The sequence below is a fragment of the Nyctibius grandis genome, chromosome W, assembly GCF_013368605.1.
Source record: "Nyctibius grandis isolate bNycGra1 chromosome W, bNycGra1.pri, whole genome shotgun sequence".
Classification (NCBI taxonomy): domain Eukaryota; kingdom Metazoa; phylum Chordata; class Aves; order Nyctibiiformes; family Nyctibiidae; genus Nyctibius; species Nyctibius grandis.
The window spans coordinates 5,684,054-5,701,838 of record NC_090694.1 but is presented as its reverse complement, the minus strand read 5'-3'; the positions used below and the strand labels follow the sequence as shown (position 1 = coordinate 5,701,838).

The 17,785-nt window shown below is 38.8% G+C and overlaps 1 protein-coding gene across 2 annotated transcripts in view; it reads left to right on the top strand.

Annotated features, from left to right (window-relative positions):
- LOC137675690 (adenomatous polyposis coli protein-like) overlaps window positions 1–17,111 on the top strand; it is a 256,623-nt gene extending 239,512 nt beyond the window's left edge. For both annotated transcript variants that reach the window (XM_068421865.1, XM_068421864.1), the window contains 5 exons: window positions 632–771; window positions 3,103–3,180; window positions 7,840–7,956; window positions 8,961–9,175; window positions 10,478–17,111. In XM_068421865.1, the coding sequence (XP_068277966.1) occupies window positions 632–771; window positions 3,103–3,180; window positions 7,840–7,956; window positions 8,961–9,175; window positions 10,478–17,033 (7,106 nt within the window). In that variant the 3' untranslated portion in view covers window positions 17,034–17,111. The remainder of the gene's footprint in view (window positions 1–631; window positions 772–3,102; window positions 3,181–7,839; window positions 7,957–8,960; window positions 9,176–10,477) is intronic.
- The last annotated feature ends 674 nt before the right edge of the window (window positions 17,112–17,785 follow it).

The window sequence follows — 17,785 nt, the reverse complement described above, 5'->3', positions numbered from 1 at the left end:
GCAATTTTAGAAGTATTGGACTTAGAATGGAGACTACTTTCTGAGGGGTTTTTGCATCATGAGTTAAACATATTGGTTCCTGTATAACAGCCTGAATGCTTTAGTCCATCTTCAGTGAATTCTGTGCATGCAAGTTTCCTTAGTTTGCCACTTTTCATTATTAATGAAAAAAATATATGTATTTTTTCTGGGATAATAAAATTCAGTAAAAATAATTACTAAATTAATAATTATCAGATTTACTGAATAACCTTTTATGTAATCGATGTGAGTTCATCAGTCAAATGTGATTTTGACTGGGTGCAATTAAAAGATGGGTGTGCTTCTTACCTCTTCATAAATGCTTCTGTTCTCATCTTCCCCCAAAATCTCAACATCGTGATACCATACCTTTCAGCTTGTACTAAGTACACAATTCAAGATCCAGAGTCAATATTTAACAGTGTATTTAAGAAATTTTTATTGACCTTTCTGAGCCTTTTGGTTTTCAGATGTTTGAGATATATTATGTACATATGGATGCAATTTACTCCTTGATGTGTGTATACTGTATTCTTGATATTAGGATTGAAATTTATTAGTAGTAGTAGTATTGTTTATTATTATTAATTTTATTTATTTATTTTTAAAGGAGGTTTGCAGACCATTGCAGAACTGTTGCAAATAAATTGTGACATGTATGGACTTACAAATGACCACTATAGTGTTACATTAAGGAGGTATGCTGGAATGGCTCTGACAAACTTGACTTTTGGAGATGTGGCAAACAAGGTAAAAATGGAATTTCAAATATACAATAATTTCAGTTCATAGCTGTGTTTGACTTGTAGTTCTCTCTCAGAAAGGTGATGAAAATCTCTGGGATAGGATATTGCATTTCTGGACTAGAATATTGCATTTCGGCTCAACACAGAAATTCCCCCAAAACTTTGCCATTCCATCCTGTTCCTAATGCAGAGCACAAACTGAATGTTATATCATAAAAGTATAGTATCAGCGTTTGTATTAAATTGTTACTTCTATTTTGTCACTGAAAGTAAAGATTTTATCTATTGGCTTTTTTTTGTGTAAACAATATGCTAGATCTTTCTATAATGTACCAATGATTATGGATAATAGATTTTTCTGAGGATTTTGAACTAAACCTGTTAGTTTAGTCAAATTTTGTAAAGTTATCACTAATTTGCTAATATTATTGCTGTCTGACATATTTTTGCAAATCTCTTCAGCCTGGATCCTTTTTCTTAAATGTTTGGAGCATGTCTGGCTCATAATGGGTGCTATTTTAAATGACTGGAGAAAATAGATTCCCTAATTTCTACCAAGGACTTTACTTTCAAAAGATACAAAATTTTAATAATTTCTTGCCCCAGAGTTTTCCAAGACATGGATCTTCAAATAACTTCATTCTGACAAGACTTTTATCTTTCTACTCTAATGGAAGACACTTCAAAAATGAATGAAAATTCCATCCCAACAAGCAGGAAGTCAAGCAAAAATGCCAGGAGGCCTGCATGGATGAACAAAAGAGCTCCTGACAAAACTCAGATATGAAAAGGAAGTATACAGAAGGTGGAAGCAGAGACAGTTAACCTGAGAGGAATATAGAGACACTGTCTGAGATTGCAGAGACGTGGTTAGGAAAGCCAAAGCCAACCTGGAGTTGAATCTGGTGAGGGATGTCAAAGGCAAAAAGAAGAGCTTCTATAAGTACATAGGCGACAAAAAGAAGACTAGGGAAAACGTGGGCGTACTGCTGAAGGAGACAGAGACCTGGTGACACAGATCATCATAGAAAAGGTGATGAAGTATGGGCTAGATGAGCAGACAGTGAGGTGGACTAAGAACTGGCTGAACAGCTGGGCCCAGAAGGTGCTGATCAGTGGCACGAAGTCTAGTTGCAGGCCAGTAACTAGCGTTGCACCAGGCAGGGGGCTGGGACTGTTTAGCCTAGAGAAGAGAAGGCTCGGGGGGATCTTGCCAAGGTATATAAATATCTGAAGGGAGGGTGCAAAGAAGACATAGCCAGGCTCTTTTCAGTGGTGCCCAGGGACAGGACAAGAGGCAATGGGCACAAACAGAAACACAGGAGGTTCCGTCTGAACATCAGGAAACACTTTTTCACTGTGAGGGTGATGGAGCACTGGAACAGGTTGCCCAGAGAGGTTGTGGAGTCTCTCTCCTTGGAGACATTCAAAAGCCATCTGGACATGGTCTTGGGCAACCAACTCCAGGTGGCCCTGCTTGAGCAGGGGGGGGTTGGACCACATGACCTCTGGAGGTCCCTTCCAACCTCAACTGTTCTGTGATTCTACAAAAATAAAACCAGATTTCATACTACTCACTTTTTGCTCCCAGTTTTAAAGAGTGAAACAAATCCCTCCTACAAATGACGTGCTTCACAAAATACTGCCTCTTAAAATCATCTGATTAGTAATTGCTGCAAGGCTGTGGTTATTGGGTTTATATCACAAACTAAACTATTCAGTGGTGTAAATGTACGTGTTATCCAGCTAATGAATAATGCATTTCTAACATACTTTTGTTTTTGAAGGATTTGTAATTGTGCTCTGTCACAAACATTTTCTAATATAAGCCTTACAGTTTTTCAATTACTAGTGTGTTCTTAAAAAGTAATTTGGTCTTCAAAAGTCAGGAATGTTGTTGTATTTGTGTGAGTTTTAAATTGTCATACTAATTTGCATATTATGTATATTTGAAAGAAAAAGTATGATTTGAGATTCAATAGATATCAGGTAAAAACACATTGCCAACTTACAGGTGAGTGTCCCCTTTCGTATCTGGGATATAGTGAAGAAGGCTTCTAAACTATTAGTGTTTCAGATTTGGTCCTAGACTTGTTGTCAAAAGTATAAAATTTAGCACAAGTTCGCCACTTATGTATTTCCCAGAATAGAAACTGATATTTATGCGTAACATTTTAATAATTGTAGATCAAATATCTGTTATTGGAAACATTTTACTAAGCTTTTTTGAACTACAGAGATGAATAGCTTAAAATATCAAAGAATTATGCACAATCAAGCCACCTAATGTGTCATTTAATACTCTATTTTCTTTTTTTCTCCTGATTCCTAACAGGCTACATTATGTTCTATGAAGGACTGCATGAGAACTCTTGTAGCCCAATTGAAGTCTGAAAGTGAAGACTTGCAGCAGGTACTTACTTTGAGATTAAATATTTCCTTGGCTTGCACATTTCCATCATCTTGCATTCCTTCAATTTCATCAAGTTCTATTAAAATGTTGTATTTCTGCTCCCCTTTCTTTCCACTCATTTGGCCTCTCCATGAATTATTTTTATGCTTAAATTCATATCTTCTTTCATGACACCAGCTGAATATGAGCCAGCAGTGTGCCCAGGTGGCTAAGGCAGCCAACAGCATCCTGGCTTGTATCAGAAATAGCGTGGCCAGCAGGACTAGGGAAATGATTGTCCCCCTGTACTCGGCACTGGTGAGGCCTCACCTTGAATACTGTGTTCAGTTTTGGGCCCCTTACTACAAGAAAGACATTGAGGTGATAGAGTGAGTCCAAAGAAGGGCAACAAAGCTAGTGAAGAGTCTGGAGAAGAAGTCCTATGAGGAGTGGCTGAGGGAATTGGGGTTGTTTAGTCTGGAGAAAAGGAGGCTGAGGGGAGACATTATTGCTCTCTACAACTACCTGAAAGGAGGTTGTAGCAAGGTGGGTGTTCACAGAATCACAGAATCACAGAATGTTAGGGATTGGAAGGGACCTCGAAAGATCATCTAGTCCAATCCCCCTGCCGGAGCAGGATTGCCTAGACCATATCACACAGGAACGCGTCCAGGCGGGTTTTGAATGTCTCCAGAGAAGGAGACATTAGTCTCTTCTCCCAAGTAACAAGTGATAGGACAAGAGGAAACAGCCTCAAGTTACACTAGGGGAGGTTTAAATTGGATATCAGGAAAAACTTCTTCACTGAAAGGGTTGTCAAGCATTGGAACAGGCTGCCCAGGGAAGTGGTGGAGTCACCATCCCTGGAGGTATTTAAAAGATGTATAGATGTGGTGCTTAAGGACATGGTTTAGTGGTAGACTTGGCAGTGCTAGGTTAATGGTTGGACTCGATGATCTTAAGGGTCTTTTCCAACCTAAATTATTCTATGATCCTATGATTCTATTATTTCTAGTGCTCTGTTCATAAAGCACTTTCTCTTTTTTTTAATTAGGCTATCTCTTTGAAATATTCCATTCTTCCCAGTCTGATTCTCTTTTTTTTGTACTCATTCTTATGTTGTCTTGTCAGCATTAACTTTGATGCAAAGGTTGTGCCTGTATTTCTTCTGTAAATTATGAAGTACAACTTTGTGGTTATAAAAATGCTTAACTCTGGGTCAAATTCTGTTTTCTCACCAAAGTACATATATATCAGCTATAAAACTCACTTTTATGACCCTGATCTGTTAGTGGAAGTCCAGTTTTCAAGATAAGTTTGAGCAATCTGAGATTTGCTGATTTAGTTTACTAATGATAGTGCTAATGGACTAGGATTACCCTGAGGGTTAATGCAGTATTGTGGCATCTGAGGCTCCTCCTACACTAGCAGCAAATAAATAATAGACTAACAACAGTAGAGGAAGCTCTACTTCAAAGGAGAATCTGTATAACACTTGATAATGTTGTTCTCTTAGTACATATATACCCGCTTTTTACACCAGCACCTCCTAGAGAAACTTTGTTCAAGTGTCAGCAAAGTGTTTGGTGTTAAACCAGCGTGTCTCTTCCAGTATGTCATGCTGTGTAAAGAAAAATATCCTGTAAATAAACAGTCTTTTCTTAAATCTTATAAAGTGCTTAGGGTGATCTTGAGAGTTGAGAGTACAGAACTGTTCTTCAGTGGTGTGGAAGTTAAAATTATTAAATATGAAATGATAATCCACTTTAATAAGTAGATAATGTAAACAAATCAGAATAGCTTTTGGAAAGGAAAACCCTGGTTTCCTCACAGTTTGAGTGAATCATCAGAAAATAGATAAAAGAACAATTTTAAGTAAAATTTACTTTTTATCTTAAGACACTGTTGACAAAAAGAATTTCCCTACTAGTTGAGAAGCTAAGTAATTATGGTTGAGAAAATAGTTAAAATTACAATAAAGGATACTGATTTGTTATTAGGACAGATATTAATTATATTTAGTACTCTTGAAAAGGAAGTCAACTGCGGGGTGCCAGTGTTGTATAATTATTTAGATTTATCAAGATTAAAGAGGACTGTGAGGAAGTCCAGAAGTGTATAAAACGTTTTAAAATAAGCAGCACAGGCAATTCATTATTTAAATGGAAAGTACTGTGTGTTGGAAGAAGTAAATGCAACTGTTCATACGCATTACTACTTTTCTGAATGGTTGCACTTCATAGTGCAAGAGCTTGAAATCACTGTAGTGATAAGCCAACAAAAGCATCTGCTCAATATGCAGCAAATGTTTAAAAAGCAAAGAATAATTTGCAATAGATGGAATATTTTTTTTTTATTTCTGATCAGCTAATGATCAAAAAAAATGCAGTAAAGATTTGAGGTAGGTAAAATAAGTGATTTTAAACATTGAAAGATGTTTGTTTTGAAGACTTATAAGTATTGAAAGACAGACTGTTTTGGTTGTAAACAAATGAGGACATGAGAGAGGTAAAACAACATAAGGAGTGATGTAACATAGGTAAATTTTGCCAGTTACTCATTTTTATCATTGAAATGAAAACCAACAAATTTAAATTAACCATTAAATGTCAAGTCCAATAGTTCAATAATATTTTTAAAAACTTTGTTAGGGAGGGCAGAATTGGGTATTCCAACAGAGGCGAGGCTGTTACAGCTCCATTGCCCCCAGATCCAACCAGTAGTGAGGCTGAAAATGTATTCCCAGTAGGCACACACACACAGAGGACACGTATACACCGCATATATACATAGGTACACAGCTGGCCACAAAGATCACAGATGGACATGCAGAGCACTCCCACAAGTACAGCAACAGCCTTATCCTGCTCCCCTCTCTGGTCGAGCAGGATGGAGATCCAGTAGTGAGAAAATATATATGCATATGTACAAGGTGGATCCCTCCAGCAGCTGGGCTCAGACACTGAGTCTGCCCAGTAGCTGGCTCCTGGATCCCAGTCTCCCCAGCTGCTGGCACCTGGACATAGGAGCCCCTGAGACCACAGCCCTACTCCAGTTGCTGGTACAGACCGTCTTTCACACACACACACACACACACACACACAGAGTTGGCCAGGACTTTCCAGGTCCCAATAGCTGACCCCCCCTGTGCTCTTGCCCTTAGAGACACACACGCGCTCTCACACACAGAGCTGGCCCTTAGAGACCCACTCACCCCCTTGCTCCCAGGTCACTTCACCTATTCACCAACTAGTCCAGCTTGATATTTGCTAGTGCTCACACGCTCACTTGCACACCTGCACTTGCTCCTGTTACTGTCACCACAGACACATGGGCCCCTATGACCCTCACCCAGGGAGTTAGAAAGTTAGAGTTAGAAAGGAATTTAATAAGAAGATAGGACAGACGCAGGAAAAAGAAGATGCATAAGATAGTGTAGCCAGACAAGCATTCCAACCAGCAAACTGTTTATATGTGATCGACCCCTCTTATCCCATCATTTCTCTATTTTCCTACACTTGTTTCTCCCCAAATCACCTAGATCTCTCCTTTTCCCCTCCTTTGGTTCCTCCTCTAAACATCCCATAATAAGTCTTGTGCAATCCTGAAATGCTCTTCCCTTGCATCCCATAATGTGTCCTTTACCCCAGGGCAGTAACTCCTCTCAGTCTGAAAGGTGCTTCAGAGAGTGCTCACCTTGATGGGTTTCACACCTGGATAACAGGGCTGATGGCTCTCCTGGGACAGCCTTGGGAGTGTCCTGGTCAGGGGGTCCCTTCCTCTGAGACCTTAATTTGGGTTCCTGCCTGCCATTGTGCATCCTTGTGCTCCTCTGGGCTTCTGCAGATGTGCCTGTGATGGGTTGCTGGCTCCTGTGATGGACCTGGGAGGAGCTGGGGCAGGGTATTATTTGTGTCCCCCACCTGTCATTGCCTCTCTGAGCTACTTTGTGGGTGTGCAGATGAGCTTTTATCACATAACCTAACAAGGTTATGCACTTTTGTGACAATGAGAACATCCATAGATAACAGTATTCTATCAAATATATTTTTATGAGGGATATACATGCTTACAGCTGCCCATAAATGGATAGAGTTAAATATTTAATGACTGTCCACTGTCTTGACAGTTGCACTTTACTTTGAAGCAGCTGCTGCCAAGAACAAGAACCTAGGCGACGGATAACTATTCTGATTATAAAAGACACAGTGTATTCAAAGAGCTTGATAAACATTAATAAAGGTAATCATACCGTACCTCTGAGGGACAGGTTAGTATGATTGTCCTATTGTACAAGTGGAAAAGCTGAGGAAAAAGATTATATAAATCTCTCTCCTGAGACTGCATAATAAGTCTACAGCAGACATCAGAGTAGAGCACAAATCTGAGTTTTTGGTCCAATTTTTCAGCCAGTATGGAAAGCAGAGAACCTGCTTTCAAATCTTTATTTATTTTATACACAAAAGACAGTACCTTTGATCAAACTTCATACTGAAATCTTAGAACAGTCTAGCTGGCAATAGAAAAAAAGTGAATTTCAGCAAAAAAGCTAGTTTAGCAGCTGAACATTGCCACTGTTAATGAATTCTATAGTGTTCCAGAAATCCAAGAGGAAATGCTAATAACCGACTAAAGGAGTAGCTATTTTGAGATACGTTATTTTTCTTTCATGTTTTGCAGGTCATTGCAAGTGTTTTGAGGAACTTGTCCTGGCGAGCAGATGTAAACAGTAAAAAGACTCTACGTGAAGTTGGAAGTGTGAAAGCGTTGATGGAATGTGCTTTGGAAGTTAAGAAGGTATCATATATAAATGATTATGAGATAAATTTTGGAGAGATTGCATTAATTTTAGACAAAATACAAATATTGTTATCCTTTTTTGACATAAGCAGTTAGTCAAATATTTGCGGTGTTTCAGGTACTTTCCGTTGAAGAAGAGAATTGCTTTGAGTTAACTGGGCACCAGACCACAACGTAGCAATGACATCTGAGAACTACTAGTGTTTCTGTAATTTTATTTACAAGGGTTGATAGCTTTCACTCTTCAGTTTCATGAGCTGTGCCGTTCCAATAGCCTTTTTTATAATTTTGCAGTTTTAATAAAACCATCTTCTGATTTTGTGAATGTGTCATTCTAGAGGTGTCTACTTGATATCCCAACAGGATTATATTCCATCTCAGTGTCCCCTACCAGCTAATCTACAAACTTTTTACTGTTATGGCAGCTGACAAGTATTGTGGCACATACTTCTGAAACTTTCTGGCAAGCAATAGCAAATCCATAGCTGAGAGAAGGAGAGAGAAGCAAATAAAAGTAGTTATGTGTGCACTGCTGCTTGCCTCTAGTTTATCAGCACAGAAAGCAGAGCCTGAAACACACTTAATTCTTATTTGTGAAGAAAAGCTAGAGAAATAGTGACATATGCAGTAAAACAGAAAGCAAAACATTGGTCATCAACATACAATGCAGTAGAGATTTCATGCCAATCAAAAATCAAATTCTGCAGTGAACTGGAAAGAAGCTAAATTCCATGGTCAATGAATTCTGCTATTTGCAATTATTGATTAGAATAAGTGAGACAGTTTGTGTCTCTGAGCTGTATTTTTAGACTGCGTGCAGGTTCAGCAGGAATTATTTCTTTAGGTTATTCTTGGTTCACATTTTCAAAGCTATCTTTGCATCCATGAGAGCTAGAAAAACAAGTTTGTCACTACCTCCTTGAAGCTAACTTACATACTTCTGAGGGCTTATGATCAATAGTTGAAAACTCTCTAATTCTGTCATTTTATTATTCTCCTAGGAATCTACCCTAAAAAGCATTTTGAGTGCCTTATGGAATTTGTCAGCACACTGTACTGAGAACAAAGGTGATATATGTGCTGTTGATGGTGCTCTTGCATTTCTAGTTGGTACGCTGACATACCGGAGCCAAATAAACACTTTAGCCATCATAGAAAGTGGAGGAGGAATATTAAGAAATGTTTCTAGCTTAATTGCTACTAATGAGGACCACAGGTGAATATACTTTTGTCACGGTTTAAAGCTGGGCTGGCGATTAAACCTGCAGCAGACGCTCTCTGTTAACCCTCCCCCCCCCCCACCCGAAGGGAAAGGGAAAGGGAAAAGGGAGAGAGACTTACGGGTTGGAAAGTTAAAACAGTTTTAATAAACCTATAATAATGAAAAAGAGTATAATAATAATATTGGAATAATCAAATATATACAAATATATATACAAAACCAAGATCGAGCTCCCCCGATGTCGGCAACGTCACCACCGGCACTGCAGGGCAGGCTCTGGGAAGGCCCAGGCTGGGCCTAGCGACGGTCGAGAGCTGGATTCAGGGATGCACAGATCAGGATCGGGGGCAGCAGGAAAACAGTCGGAGTCCTCCTTGGACACTGGCCATAGCAGAAAGAGCAAGAGCGAGCAAGAGGGAAGAGACCCTCGTGATCCCCCCGTTTTATACCGAGAATGACGTGTATGGGATGGAATACCCTCGTTGGTCAATTTTGGGTCACCTGCCCTGTCTGCTCCCCCCTTCAGCTTTTCACTTGTAAGCAGTGAGGAATCCAGCGGTGACCTTGGTTTCTCTAAGAAAAAAGTACAGCAAGAGCCTTACTGCACAACATCCCTACCGGTGCCTCAGCGATAACTACAAACTTCGAGCGTTATCAGTCCTGGAAGCAGACACTGTCTGCAAAAACATGCAGTTAGTTTCAGAAAGTGCAGTTATTTAGAGGAGACTTAGCTGAAAGTAAAAATCACTGAAAGGAAAATCGGCCTGGTTTAGGCCAAACCAGGACAACTTTCTATTTTTCTGAGAATTAGTAGTGGTACCAAAAGTATATTTAATAGTTTGTATGACCAAGTCTTAATATGAATGCATGTTTTAAGTATAGTAATTAAGCATTCATTTTTTAATGGATTTGATAAGGCAAGTATTTAATTTAGATAACAGGAATATGCAAAAGGATTAATATATCTGCTGCTTGTTAAATGATGAATTGTACTAAAAGCTTTTCCTGGAAAGAGAGAGGAAATTCATAAGTTATTATCAACCATAGGAAACCACCTGAAAAGGTTTATATGGAGAGGATAGTGTGGGAGCAAACTGTTCATATTTGTATAGGATTTTATTAACAGTCAGAAGAATATTTGAGGAAAAAAATAAGATAAATTTGCACTGAAGAATTCATATTTATCCTTACTATGGATTAAACTTGCCTATAGCATAATAGGTTTTTGTTTTGCTTTGTCTCTTATCCTTTTGAAATGCCACTTACTGATTTTTGTTTTCAATCACTCAACACCAGGCAAATCTTGCGACAGAACAGCTGCTTGCAAAACTTGTTACAGCATTTGAAGTCACACAGTTTGACAATAGTCAGTAATGCATGTGGGACCCTGTGGAATCTTTCTGCACGAAATGCAAAAGATCAGGAGGCGCTGTGGGACATGGGAGCAGTGAGCATGCTCAAAAATCTCATTCACTCAAAACACAAAATGATAGCAATGGGTAGTGCTGCAGCTCTAAGAAACCTGATGGCAAATAGGCCAGCAAAATATAAGGATGCCAACATTATGTCTCCAGGATCAAGCTTACCATCTCTTCATGTTAGAAAACAAAAGGCACTGGAAGCAGAATTAGATGCTCAGCATTTATCAGAGACTTTTGACAACATAGATAATTTAAGCCCAAAAGCATCTCACCATAATAAGCAGAGACATAAGCAAAATATATATGAGTATGTTTTGGATTCCAGTCGACATGATGATGGGTTTTGCAGATCAGAGAGTTTTAATGCTGGTCATATGACTGTACTTTCACCATATGTCAATGCTACAGTATTGCCTGGCTCCTCTTCCTCTAGTAGACGAAATATAGAAAACTCTCGATCTGAGAAAGACAGCAGTCTCGATAGGGATGGAGCAGTAGGTTTAAATAGCTATCATCCAGCTATGGAGAATACTGGGAACTCCTCTAAGAGAATAGGAATGCAGATTACTGCTGCAGCTCAGATTGCCAAAGTTATGGAAGAAGTAACAAGCATGCATATTCCACAAGAAGACAGAAATTCTTGTTCCACTTCTGAAATGGACTGTTTGACAGAAGACAGAAATGTCCCAAGAAGAACAGCTGCTGCCTATACTCATTCAAATACATACGTTCCTAAATCTGAGAATTCAAACAGGACATGTCCTATGCTTTATACGAAAATGGAATACAAGAGAGCTTCAAATGATAGTTTAAATAGTGTCAGCAGCAGTGATGGCTATGGCAAAAGAGGCCAAATGAAACCTTCCATTGACTCTTACTTGGAAGATGATGAAAGTAAATTTCGTAGTTATGGTCAATACCCAGCTGACTTGGCACATAAGATACATAGTGCAAATCATATGGATGACAATGATGAAGACCTAGACACTCCTATTAATTATAGTCTTAAATATTCAGATGAACAGTTAAATTCTGGAAGGCAAAGTCCCTCTCAGAATGAAAAATGGGCAAGGCCTAAGCATATAATAGATGATGAAATAAAACAAAATGAACAAAGGCAGTTAAGGAGCCAAAATGCAACTTATTCCATGTACACTGAAAGTGGAGATGATAAGCACATGAAATATCAGTCACCTTTTGGACAACAAGAGTGTGTTTCTTCTTTTAGATCAAGAGGATCCAATGGTTCAGAGCAGAGCAGAGTAGGCTCAACTCTTGGAATGAATCAGAAAGTAAACCAGTCCTTGTGCCAGGTTGATGATTATGACAATGATAAGCCAATCAACTATAGTGAACGCTACTCTGAGGAGGAACAACACAAAGAGGAAGAAGACAGACTAACCAATTATAGCATAAAGTACAATGAAGAGAAACATCATGTTGATCAGCCTGTTGATTACAGTCTAAAATATTCAACAGAAGTTCCTCCCTCTTCTCAGAAGCCATCTTTTACTTTTTCAAACAGTTCATCAGTGCAAAGCACTAAAACTGACCATATTTCCTCAAGCTGTGGGAACATATCAACCCTTTCAGGTAGTTCAGAGAGACAGAATCAGCTTCACCCAACTTCTGCACAGAGTAGAAGCAGTCATGCTCAAAAGACTGCCTCCTGTAAGACTCCCTCTATTAATCAGGAAACTATACAAACTTACTGTGTGGAAGATACACCAATATGTTTTTCAAGGTGTAGCTCTTTGTCATCTTTGTCATCAGCTGAAGATGAAATGGGACGTGATCAATCCACGCATGTGACAGATGCTAATAACACATTACAGATAGCAGAACTAAAGGAAAGCAATGGGATTCTGTCTACAGAAATTAGCACTTACAGTGCAGTAAGTGAAGTTGCATCAGCATCTCAGCGCATCAGAACAAAATCTAGTAGACTTCAGACTCCTAGTTTATCTCCTTCTGACTCTTCTAGACATAAAGCTGTTGAATTTTCTTCAGGTGCCAAATCTCCCTCAAAGAGTGGTGCACACACTCCTAAAAGTCCACCAGAACATTATGTGCAGGAGACTCCACTCATGTTTAGCAGATGTACTTCTGTAAGTTCCCTGGATAGTTTCGAAAGCCGTTCAATTGCTAGTTCAGTTCAAAGTGAGCCTTGCAGTGGAATGGTAAGTGGTATTATAAGTCCCAGTGATCTTCCAGACAGCCCTGGACAAACAATGCCTCCAAGCAGAAGTAAAACTCCACCCCCTGCTCAAGGAGCTCAAGTAAAGAGGGAAGTACCTAAAGGCAAAGTACCTAATGCAGAAAAGAGAGAGTCTGGTCCTAGACAGGTAGCTATAAATGAAGCTGTTCAAAGAGTTCAGGTACTGCCAGATGCTGATACATTATTACGTTTTGCCACAGAAAGTACACCGGATGGATTTTCTTGCTCTTCTAGCCTAAGTGGTCTGAGTCTTGATGAACCGTTTATACAGAAAGATGTAGAGTTAAGAATAATGCCTCCTGTACATGAAAATGAACATGGAAATGAAGCAGAACCTGAACAGCCAGATGATACAAAGGATAACCAAGAGAAGAAAGCAGAGAAGCCTAATGAAGCAGGAAAAGACATTATGGATGATTCCGATGATGATGATATTGAAATATTGGAAGAATGTATTATTTCTGCAATGCCAACAAAATCTTCACGTAAAGCCAAAAAGCCTTCTCAAGCATCTGCTTCAAAAATACCTCCTCCTGTAACCAGAAAGCCAAACCAACTGCCAGTTTACAACCTTTTGCCTTCACAAACTGGATTGCATTCCCAAAAGCGTGTGAGTTTTACACCTGGAGATGATATGCCACGGGTATATTTTGTTGAGGATACACCAATAAATTTTTCAACAGCTACATCTTTGAGTGACCTCACAATAGAATCACTACTGAATGAGTTGGCCAATGTAGAGAATGTGGGTACAAGGGCAGAGTCAGGAGAGTTTGAAAAGAGAGACACCATTCCTACAGAAGGTATAAGTACAGATGACTCTCGGAGAGCAAAAAGCTCAACTAGAACTGCCCCGGGACTGGATGATGACAAAACAGAAGAGGGTGATATTCTGGCCGAATGTATTAACTCAGCTATGCCAAAAGGAAAAAGTCACAAACCTTTCAGAGTGAAGAAGATAATGGATCAAATTCAACAAGCATCTTTATCTGTAAGTAACAAAAATCAGTCAGAACGTGATAAAAAGAAGCCAACATCACCAGTAAAGCCCATTCCCCAAAATAATGAATATAGAGCACGTGTAAGAAAAAATACAGAGCCTGAAAACTATATTAATAAGGAAAGAAGCTATTCAGAGAACAGAGACACAATAAAACAGAATCTTAAAAATAATTCAAGATATTTTAATGACAAACTTCCAAATAATGAAGAGCATGTAAAAGGAAACTTTGCATTTGATTCCCCTCACCATTACACACCTATTGAGGGAACTCCTTATTGTTTTTCACGGAATGATTCCCTAAGTTCTTTAGATTTTGATGATGACGATGTTGACCTTTCAAGGGAGAAGGCAGAATTACAAAAAGGAAAAGCAAAGGAAACAGAAACTGAAGACTGCACTAATACAGAAGAGTCTTCAAATCAGCAACCAAGTAATAGGACACAAGTTTGTCAAAAATACCCAACAGGCAGAAGCCAACCTAAAACTTTCTCTCAGTCAACTAAAGATATTCCAGACAGAGGAGCAGCTACAGATGAGAAAATGCAGAATTTTGCTATCGAAAACACACCTGTATGTTTGTCTCACAATTCATCTCTTAGTTCCCTCAGTGATATTGATCAAGAAAACAACAACAAAGAAAGTGAACCTGCAAAACAAACTGAGGCTCCTGATTCACAGATAGAATCAAATAGACCAGAGACTTCTGGTTATGCACCTAAATCATTTCATGTTGAAGATACTCCTGTATGTTTCTCTAGAAACAGCTCTCTCAGTTCTCTTAGTATTGACTCAGAAGATGATCTGTTGCAGGAATGCATTAGTTCTGCTATGCCTAAAAAGAAAAAACCCTCAAAAGTGAAGAGTGAAAGTGAAAAAAATAATTCCAGAAATATGGGTGATATATTGGCAGAAGATTTGACACTGGATTTGAGAGAGATACAGAGGCTAGATTCAGAACGTGTTTTTTCACCTGATTCAGAGAACTTTGATTGGAAAGCTATACAAGAAGGTGCAAATTCTATAGTTAGTAGCTTGCATCAAGCTGCAGCTGCTGCATCACTGACTAGACAAGCTTCATCAGACTCTGACTCTATCCTTTCATTAAAATCTGGTATTTCTCTAGGGTCACCATTTCATCTTACCTCAGACCAAGAAGAAAAGCCTTTTACTAGTAATAAAGGTCCAAGAATTATTAAGCCAGGGGAGAAGAGTACATTGGAGTCTAAAAAAGTAGAATCTGAAAATAAGGGAATCAAAGGAGGAAAAAAAGTATATAAAAGTATAATTACAGGAAAAGCTTGCTCCAATTCAGAAGTTTCAAGCCAGTTAAAGCAACCACAGCAAACAAGTATGACTTCAATTTCACGTGGTAGGACAATGATTCATATTCCGGGAGTTCGAAATAGTTCCTCAAGTCCTGTTTCCAAAAAAGATCCCTCACTAAAAAATACAAACTCCAAGAGTCCCAGTGAAGGCCAAAGTTCCATTAGTTCTCCAAGAGGAGTCAAGTCATCAGTGAAACCTGAGTCAGCTCCTGTAACTAGGCAACCATCTCAACAGAGTGGATCAAGTAAAGGACCTTCTAGATCAGGATCTAGAGACTCCACTCCTTCTAGACCTCAACAGCAGCCATTAAGCAGGCCTCTGCAATCTCCAGGCCGAAACTCAATTTTCCCAGGAAGAAATGGTATAAGTCCTTCCAACAAACTGTCTCAGTTGCCAAGGATGTCATCTCCTAGTACAGCTTCAACTAAATCTTCAAGTTCAGGAAGAATATATACAGCACCAGGCAGGCAGATGAGCCAACAAAACCTTACAAAGCAAACTGCCTTACCTAAGAGTACCAGTGGCATTCCCAGAAGTGAGTCTGCTTCAAAAGGATTAAACCAAATTCTCCATAGTGGTGGATCGAACAAAAAGGCTGAACTATCCAGAATGTCATCCACAAAATCTAGCGGAAGTGAATCTGACAGATCTGAAAGACCTGTTCTGGTTCGTCAGTCAACTTTTATTAAAGAAGCTTCGAGTCTAACTCTAAGACGGAAATTAGAAGAGTCTGCTTCATTTGAATCTCTGTCTCCTTACAGGCCAGGCTCTCCCACTAGGTCCCAAATACAGACTCCAGTTTTAAGTCCATCTCTTCCTGATATGTCTTTATCCACTCATTTAACTTCCCAGACTACTAGCTGGCAACATTTACCCCCTAATCTGAGTCCTTCTGTAGAATATGATGGGAGACCAGCAAAACGTCGTGACATAGCTCGTGCTCATTCTGAGAGTCCATCTAGATTGCCAATCAATAGATCAGGAACATGGAAGCGTGAACATAGTAAGCATTCCTCATCGCTTCCTCGTGTAAGCACTTGGCGAAGAACTGGAAGTTCTTCCTCAATTCTGTCAGCTTCTTCAGAATCCAGTGAAAAGGCAAAAAGCGAAGATGAAAAGCAACATGGAAGTTCTGTTTCTAAACACAAACAAAGTAAAGAAAGTCAAGCACCAGCAAAAAGTACTTGGAGAAAAATAAAAGAAAATGAAATTCCTCAAGTAATGAATGATCCTCAGTATTCTTCCTCAGGTGCAACAAATGACACTGATTCCAAAACTCTAATTTATCAGATGGCATCAGCTGTCTCTAAGACAGAGGATGTGTGGGTGAGGATAGAGGACTGTCCTATTAATAATCCTCGATCTGGAAGATCCTCAACTGGAAATACTCCCCCTGTTATTGACAGTGTTTCAGAGAAAGGGAGTGTGAATTATAAAGATTCTAAAGAGATTAATGAAAAAAAAAATCCAGGGAATGGAAATGTTCCTGTTCGTACTATTGGTTTAGAAAATTGTCCAAACTCTTTCTTTCAGGTAGACAGTCCAGACAAGAAAGGAATGGAAGCAAAACCTGTACAGAGTAATCCTGTTCCTGCACCAGAAAATAATGAAAGTACCATTAGTGAGCGTATACCATTCAGTTCCAGTAGCTCAAGCAAACATAATTCCCCCAGTGGTGCTGTTGCAGCAAGAGTGACTCCTTTCAATTACAGTCCAAGTCCCAGGAAGAGTACTGTGGACAACAGTTCTGCTCGGCCATCACAAATACCGACGCCAATAAATAACAGCACAAAGAAACGTGACTCAAAGACTGAAAATAAAGACTCCAGTGGAACTCAGAGTCCTAAACATCATTCTGGTTCTTACCTGGTGACTTCTGTTTAAGTAAATCAAAAAATAAATGCAATTGATGTATTATACACAGCAGCTATTTAGAAATTTTGTTTCAAATGAAACTTTAAAAGACTGGGTGTTGGTTTTATTTGTTGTTTTTATCTTTTGTAAATAAATTTGATTCTTGTTAGAGGGTCCTTGTTCTGGAAGCCATATTTGATAGTATACTTTGTCTTCACCAGTAATATTTTGGAGGAATGCCTAATTGACAGCTTGGAATAAAATTGCTAATGCAATTATATTTGTACAGTATGTTTATCATATTTAATTAGCATCCCATCCCATAATCCTTTAAACATTGCTTGTCTTGAAATCATGAACATTACAGATAGAGATGATACAGTCATATTGCTTTATCAAATGTTTGTGGATTACAGGCTGGCTAAACTACATCAGGGAAGAATGGGTATTATTTATGCAAAAAAGTAACTCGGTTTTAGTATTTGTGAGTCCTTCTAACACAATAATTAATCATGTGGCTGTGAAATTCACAGTGCTATGGTTTCTGCTGAACAAGCTTTCCCAGCCTGCTTTTCTGCATGGATAGAACTGATGGTTCATTTTCTGAAATAATGATTAATATTCCTGTGGTCACATAATGTGCGTAGATAGTTATGGTGTAACAATTTACCCTTTCTTTCTGCTCCACAAAAAAAATGGATAACCGTGCAACTGTAAAACCTTGAACAAAATTATTTTACCTGGACTAGATTTTATCTTAAAGTAAGTAGAATTTTTCTGCT